The sequence below is a fragment of the Sinocyclocheilus rhinocerous genome, unplaced genomic scaffold (assembly GCF_001515625.1).
Source record: "Sinocyclocheilus rhinocerous isolate Xijiao unplaced genomic scaffold, SAMN03320098_v1.1 scaffold2515, whole genome shotgun sequence".
In the NCBI taxonomy this organism is placed as follows: domain Eukaryota; kingdom Metazoa; phylum Chordata; class Actinopteri; order Cypriniformes; family Cyprinidae; genus Sinocyclocheilus; species Sinocyclocheilus rhinocerous.
Window position 1 is genome coordinate 532,697 of NW_015637115.1, and position 8,360 is coordinate 541,056.

General features: G+C 40.9%; 1 protein-coding gene across 1 annotated transcript in view; it reads right to left on the reverse strand.

The window, feature by feature from the left end:
- Positions 1 to 67: 67 nt before the first annotated feature.
- LOC107748451 (myoD family inhibitor domain-containing protein-like) overlaps positions 68 to 8,360 on the reverse strand; it is a 12,894-nt gene continuing 4,601 nt past the window's right edge. The window contains exon 3 of the mRNA XM_016563223.1: positions 68 to 625. Within this exon, the coding sequence (XP_016418709.1) occupies positions 366 to 625 (260 nt within the window). The 3' untranslated portion in view covers positions 68 to 365. The remainder of the gene's footprint in view (positions 626 to 8,360) is intronic.

Consider the following 8,360-nt stretch of genomic DNA (forward strand, 5'->3'; position numbering starts at 1 on the left):
GTGCAGTGTTGGGGTGCCTCCAGGACCAGGGTTGGGAACCACTGCTTTACACAATGGATAGGTTAAACGTTCACATATAGGTTTAGTTTTCACATCACATCACATGGACGCAAAACGAATTCCCATAAGAAGAATTGCAAATATATTCACCAAGTACTTTCCTTAAATTACATGATGATCTTGTCCTGAAAATGCTGTCACATGCTTTATTTTGTTGCCAAAAAGAAGAGGTGACAATTTACCCTGTTTTTTCAAAATAAGCAACTCGTTTTGAAACGCACACCATGTGGAATCGGGAATCAAGCACCGATGGAGAATCTCCATCCTGAATGATTTGCTCTGATCTCCAGACAGCTAAGAGGCTGTTAGCGGTAGCAGACCTCAGATATCTCCATCGCCAGCTCTATCAGCTCACTGGCATCTTGACAGGAGTTCATGAAACCACAGTCAAAATCCACGTTACAGCTGCAGCAGTCTTTTCCTTTGGACGGCTCATCCGAGGTGCTGTAATACTTGTAAGAGGGGAAGCAGCGGCCAAACGCCCGCTCACAAGTGTCAGGCAGCATGGCCATAACATCACAGAAGCGGCAGTACAGGCAAGCCAGCAGGATGGAGGCGCAGTCATCTGGAGAGACGGAAATCAACAAATCAAGCATGTTTCAGAGACACTGATGAAAATGGGAGCCTTGCTTGGCTATGCAGAACTTGAAAGGTGGTCAGTGGGGTTATTTTTCAAATGTTGTGGGCCCATGTAGACTCACGGCTGGTTATATACATTGCTACACACACTCAACAATCACAAGAGACATGGCAAGGTGGGCTCAAAACAGGGTCGGCTCATGGGTTTGTGGGGCCCATGAAAGATCATAAAAAATGGGCCCCAGCAAAACAGACATAACATTGAAACTACACAAACATGAGAACTGCACTGAAATAAAAGCACTTAAAATAAGCACACTGTAGTTTGTTGACAAATAAGTGTTTCACTATTTTTAATCACCTTTCAGCTTTTATCAGATGCTCATCACCTAAATAGTGGTGTGACAAATAAATGATCAAAAGTACAAATAAAACATGTAGAGATTGATATGAGATAAATTTGTAGAAATGATGGTGACATTTGAAATTCGACACTTGAGTGCTTTAAAAATGATTTTCTCTTAGAAATTGCTATAGTACATTTCAAAATTAATTACAAAGAAACAGTAAGTAACACATTGAATTAAACATGAAATTTTGAAGTAGAGAGACTAAAATAGTGTTTTCTTTTAAAATATAATTGAAATTTTTTTTTACGGTGTATATACACAGAGAGAGCAGATCTTTCGTATACCATATATACAGTTTAGTTATTGTACAGATTAATTGCCCACATTTTTGCTCTAGATTATTCAATTAATTATTATTATTTTTAATTCATTCATTCATTCATTTATTCATACTAATTATTTACATTTATTTACATTTATTCATTTAGCAAACACTTTTATCCAAAGCGACTTACAATTGAGGAATACAACAAGCGATTCATCACAGGAAGTGCTCGTAATACAAAGTTTCAGACATTGTTCAGATTAGTACAAGTACTAGACGGAGGAGAAAGCAAAGTTTTTTTTTTTAGGATGCAGTCAAATGTTGACAAAAGAGACGAGTTTTCAGCTGTCACTTGAAAATTGTCAGGGATTCAGCATTCCGGATGGGGGTGGGAACGGTGAATGAAAATGTTCTGGAAAGTGATTTTGTGCCTCTCTGTGATTGTACCACGAGGCGCCACTCACTTGTACATCTCAGGCTTCTGGAGGGGGTGTAGATTCATAAGAGTGAGTTGAAGTAGGAGGGTGCTGAACCTGTAGCTGTTTTATATGCAAGCATCAATATCTTGAACTTGATGCGAGCCACAACCAGCAGCCAGTGCAGGGAGATAAAGAGAAGTGTGATGTGGGCCCTTTTGGGCTCATTAAAGACCAGTCGTGCTGCTGCATTCTGAATCATTTGAAGAGGTTTGATTGTACACGATGGAAGTCCTGCCAGAAGAACATTGCAGAAGTCCAGCCTAGAAATGACAAGGGCCTGGACAAGAACTTGTGCAGCATGCTCTGTTAGGAAGGACCTGACCTTTCTGATGTTGTGCAATTCAAACCTGAAAGATTGAGCGGTTTTTGCAATGTGGTCTTTGAAAGTCAGCTGGTCATCAAAGATTACACTAAGATTTCTGACCGAACATGATTGGGTAATTGTTGATTAACCTAGCTGGATGGTGAAATCATGCTGTAGAGTCGGAGAGGCAGGGAAGACAAGAAGCTCAGTCTTTGCCAGGTTGAGCTGTAGGTGATGTTCTTTCATCCATGCCGAGATGTCCGCCAGGCAGCCTGAGATCCATGCAGCTACCATTAGGTCATCTGGTTGAAATGAAAGATAGAGCTGAGTGTCATCAGCATAGCAATGGTAGGAGAAACCATGTACTTATATAATGGGTCCCAGTGATGTAGTGTATATGGAGAAGAGGAGGGGTCCAAGAACTGATCCCTGAGGAACCCCTGTGACCAGTTGATTTGCTTTGGATACCTCCCCTCCCCAGACCACCATGAAAGATCTACCTGTGAGATAGGATTCAAACCAGTGAAATGCAGTTCTTGTGATGCTCAGTGAAGAGAGGGTGTACAGGAGGATCTGATGATTTACAGTGTCAAAAGTGGCAGATCCAGCAGAATGAGAACTGGTGATTTGGAATCAGATTTCGCAATCTGCAGGGCTTCAGTGACTGACAGTAATGCAGTCTCAGTTGAATGGCCACTTCTGAAACCTGACTGGTTAACGTCCAGTTGGTTATTCTGTGAACGAAATAATGATACCTGGTTGAAAACAACTCGTTCAAGTGTTTTCACTATGAATGGAAGAAGAGAGACTGTCTGTAGATCTGCAAGTGAAGTGTTTAATGTAGGTTTTTTGGGCAGTAGGGTTACCCGAGCCTGCTGAAAATGTGTTGGTGATATGTGTGAATGCTGGTAAGAGTGTAGGAGAGATTGCTTATAAAGGTGTAACGGGATTGGGTCTAGATGGCAGGTTGTAGGGTGGCTGGAGAGGAGAAGTTTCGTTACTTCTGCCTCAGTGAGGGGAAAGAAGGAGGAGAGGGGAGTTTTAGCAGTTGATATGGTTGGTTTGAGTTCCTGTGTTTGTGGAGTTGAGAACTGACTGCTGATGGTTTTAGTTTTGTCTGTGAAGAATGTGGCCAAATCATCAGCTGTTAAAGAGGTGATGGAGGGGGACAGAGAAGAGATTTTAATGTTTTGAAGAGATTATGTGTGTCTGAAGCGCGGTTGATCTTGTTGTGGAACTATGAAGATTTGGCAGTATGGACTTCAGCAGAGAAATATGAAAGTAAAGACTGATCCATACTCAGGTCTGATGGATCTTTCGATTTGCGCCATTTTCTCTCTGCTGCTCTGAGTTTGGACCGATGTTTGTACCGAACATCAGACAGCCAGGGGTTAGAAGGGGTAGCACGTGCTGGCCTGGAGGAGAGAGGACATATATTGTCTAGACAAGAAGTTAAAGTGGAGCATAAAGTGTCAGTTGCTGCATTCACATCCAGAGATGAGAAATGGTTGTGTGAGAGAAGAGAGAAAGACACTACAGAGGAAAGATGGCAGGGTGAAAGGGAGCATAAATTTCCCTTAAAAGTAACCGGTAGAGGGGCATTTAGCAGGATGTAGGTTACACGTTCTAAAGAAGTCAGAGATGTGTAGGGGTTTTACCAAAATGTTGTCTGCAATACAATTGTGTGTGTAAATTAAGTCAAGCTGGATGCCTGATTTGTGAGTGCTTGTGGTGGTAAGCTGTTTGAAATCAAATTAAGGAGTGAGTGGAAGTCTGCAGCATAAGGCTTCTCCAGATGGATGTTGAGGTCGCCAAAGATTACAAGTGGACTGCCATCCTCAGGGAATGAGGAGAGCAGCCCATCCAGCTCCTCTATAAAGGTGCCCAATTGACCAGGAGGGCAATAAATTACTACAACATGGAGTTCTATAGGAACTGCTACCGTAATAGCATGAGATTCAAAGGAGTTATTATTGCATAGGGGAGAGTGGGTTGAGTATTTCCAATTGTTAGAAATGAGAAGACCAGTACTCCCACCCCTCCGAACCTGACGGGGGGTGTGAGAGAAAGAAGCTGCTAGAGAGAGCAGCAGGGGTTGCTGAGTCTTCCGGATGAATCCTGGTCTCAGTCAAGCCCAAGATACTAAGAGTAGACTGAGAAGCAATTGCTGGAATGAAGTCTGTCTTGTTGACTGCTGACTGGCAATTCCAGAGACCCACAGAAAAAGAGAGAGGTGCAATAGAAGTGGTGCAGATTGGATGCAAGTTAGCAAGATTGCGTTGCCGTCAGCGTTTGATGTTAGAGTGTTGTTAAGAGACAACAAGAATGTATTGGAAACACATGATAGATGTGGAAAAGAGAGGGCAGAAAGGAGAGTGTGTAAAGGGGAAAATAAGAGATACTTATGTGCCTTGTCGGTATTGTTGCTCTGTTGTCAAAAGTTTCTTCTGAGCCAACAGCTATTATTCTAATTACAAATAAGTGCAATCAAAATACAAATTATAACGAAAGAAGAAAAATAGAAATAGACAGTAAACAAAATAATCCTTCCTAGCAGCAAATAAAAATCTAAACAACAGAAATAGAAACTAAGTATTAAGCAAACACACGCTATTATTATTATTATTAAATTGCGCACATTTTCACTCCGGATTATTTATTTGATTAATTCATTCATGTATGCCTTTCATTAATTAATTAATTCATTTATACTAGTACTACAACTCAGGGGCGGATTTAGTGAATTTGGGGGACCCAGGCAAAATATAGGAATGGGGCCCTATACATTTTCACACATTTTTGCGTAGTATAGCACGATTTTCTGCCTCTATTTGGTGTAATATGGGACACACAGGCTGGCCTATGATAATTGCTGAAATGTTTGCGGGGCAAATCTGAGGTCAGTCTGAGCGCTCATGGCACGCACAGTGCCGTACACCCGCAGGCGCCACTGACTCGGACGGTTGTCGTGGTAATAAACACCGTAAACAGCAACCGTTCGCGTGTCAGGGCTTAATGCGCATATCCTATATGAAAAGCATTTTAGGGGGCCCTTGGCTTTTGGGGGCCCAAGGCGGTCACCTACCTTTGCCTAATGGGTAAGTCCGCCCCTGCTACAACTACTACTAGTAGAAAATAATAATAATAATTGTTTTTTTATTATTTATACTTTTTATTTATTTTTCAAGTAATTGTATAGATTTGTTTTTGTGGGCCTGGTCTGAAGCTCGCTAAATAGGTCTAGAACCATCCCTGGGTGGCAATAATAATGCAATAGTGCTTTCGCAAACACTAATATAGCATGGTACAGTCATATTATCATGTCCAAAATGCATGGTGATACCATAGTACAAACTTTTTTTTTTATTGATAGCTGCATGAATATTTGTGAAAGGTCATATTCTGGTTGTCACTTAGCTTTAACAAATATTCCCTTGCATATTTACTTTCAGTGTGCAATGGAAGTGCTGGTGGTTGTTAAGTTCAGTGTACATCACTCGGTCATCATTACCTCAACACTTCTTCTTGCATACATTATTTATTTTTGCAGACATCCGTGCACCAAGTTAAGTGCAGCCTGCCATAAACGGCTCTAATTACACTGAAAATGGCAGCAATCAGCCGTTATAGACAGGATGAGAGATGGATGGCTGAAATGAGAAATGAACAATTCATTTCATCAACACATGATTCCTCAGAATTATGATTATGGCACATGTGAGGCCACATTTGCCACTTTGTACAGAATCAGACTAAAGCCACATGTGACGCCTAGGAACGCTCTATAGGTGTGTAATTATATTAAGGGTTGTTGGAGCAGAAATGGAGCACATAATGCACAGCTGGGAGAAATAAGTGGTCGTCTGAAGCCATTAATGTAACAGTATACAATCCCCTGGTGAACTAACCTAACAGCTAGAGAAACAGAGCGACCCAAATATAGTTTCACTATAAAGGATGAGCACACAATAGTCAAGAGAATTACAGTGGGTACGGAAAGTATTCAGACCCCCTTAAATTTTTCACTCTTTGTTATATTGCAGCCATTTGCTAAAATCATTTAAGTTAAATTTTTTTCCTCATTAATGTACACACAGCACCCCATATTGACAGAAAAACACAGAATTGTTGACATTTTTGCAAATTTATTAAAAAAGAAAAACTGAAATATAACATGGTCCTAAGTATTCAGACCCTCTGCTCAGTATTTAGTAGAAGCACCCTCTTGATCTAATACAGCCATGAGTCTTATTGGGAAAGATGCAACAAGTTTTTCACACCTGGACTTGGGGATCCTCTGCCATTCCTCCTTGCAAATCCTCTCCAGTTCTGTCAGGTTGGATGGTAAACGTTGGTGGACAGCCATTTTTAGGTCTCTCCAGAGATGCTCAATTGGGTTTAAGTCAGGGCTCTGGCTGGGCCATTCAAGAACAGTCACAGAGTTGTTGTGAAGCCACTCCTTCGTTATTTTAGCTGTGTGCTTAGGGTCATTGTCTTATTGGAAGGTAAACCTTCGGCCCAGTATGAGGTCCTGAGCACTCTGGAGAAGGTTTTAGTCCAGGATATCCCTGTACTTGGCCGCATTCATCTTTCCCTCGATTGCAACCAGTCGTCCTGTCCCTGCAGCTGAAAAACACCCCCACAGCATGATGCTGCCACCACCATGCTTCACTGTTGGGACTGTATTGGACAGGTGCCTGGTTTTCTCCACACATACCACTTAGAATTAAGGCCAAAAAGTTCTATCTTGGTCTCATCAGACCAGAGAATCTTATTTCTCACCATCTTGGAGTCCTTCAGATGTTTTTTAGCAAACTCCATGCGGGCTTTCATGTGTCTTGAACTGAGGAGAGGCTTCCGTCGGGCCACTCTGCCATAAAGCCCCGACTGGTGGAGGGCTGCAGTGATGGTTGACTTTCTACAACTTTCTCCCATCTCCCGACTGCATCTCTGGAGCTCAGCCACAGTGATCTTTGGGTTCTTCTTTACCTCTCTCACCAAGGCTCTTCTCCCCCGATAGCTCAGTTTGGCCAGACGGCCAGCTCTAGGAAGGGTTCTGGCCGTCCCAAACGTCTTCCATTTAAGGATTATGGAGGCCACTGTGCTCTTAGGAACCTTAAGTGCAACAGAAATTTTTTTGTAACCTTGGCCAGATCTGTGCCTTGCCACAATTCTGTCTCTGAGCTCTTCAGGCAGTTCCTTTGACCTCATGATTCTCATTTGCTCTGACATGCACTGTGAGCTGTAAGGTCTTATATAGACAGGTGTGTGGCTTTCCTAATCAAGTCCAATCAGTATAATCAAACACAGCTGGACTCAAATGAAGGTGTAGAACCATCTCAAGGATGATCAGAACAAATGGACAGCACCTGAGTTAAATATATGAGTGTCACAGCAAAGGGTCTGAATACTTAGGACCATGTGATATTTCAGTTTTTCATTTTTAATAAATCTGCAAAAATGTCAACAATTCTGTGTTTTTCTGTCAATATGGGGTGCTATGTGTACATTAATGAGGAAAAAAAATTAACTTAAATGATTTTAGCAAATGGCTGCAATACAACAAAGAGTGAAAAATTTAAGGGGGTCTGAATACTTTCCGTACCCACTGTACAGTGGCATTCAAAAGTTGAAAATCAATTGAATTTAAACCTGGAAATAAACTAAAGTATTAGTATTTTGAACATTTAACAAATACATTTTGATACAAATGAATTCAAATGAATAGGAGATATTTGGACTATAATATTTAGACTCTGGACTACTAATCAAATGTGTGACACTGAGTATGCAAACTCCTTTGTACTAAAGGTCAGGTGTCTTGCTATCTTTGAAGTACGAATAATATGGATCAGGTTTTGTTCATGACAGCTCAAGTACTGCTGTCACTAAAACAAAAGGGAGACAAAATAAATACTAAGATCTTCTGAAGATGATCAATTAGGTTTTTGCTAATAATAATATTTGTAATGTGCAATCAATCAATCAATCAATCAATAAGCATTTGGAATAAGAAGCAATCAGAAGTTTGGAGTCTGTAAGATTTTTTTCCCCCATGTTTTTGAAAAAGTTCCTTATGCTTCTGAAGGCTGCTGTAATTTTAACATTTTCTGTATTAATATATTTTAAAATGGAATTTATTCCTGTGCGGGCAAAGCTGAATTTTCAGCAGCCATTACTCCAGTCTTCAGTTTCACATAAGCCTTTTCTTATTATTATTAATGTTAAAAACAGTTGTGCTGCTTAATATTTTTGTGGAAACC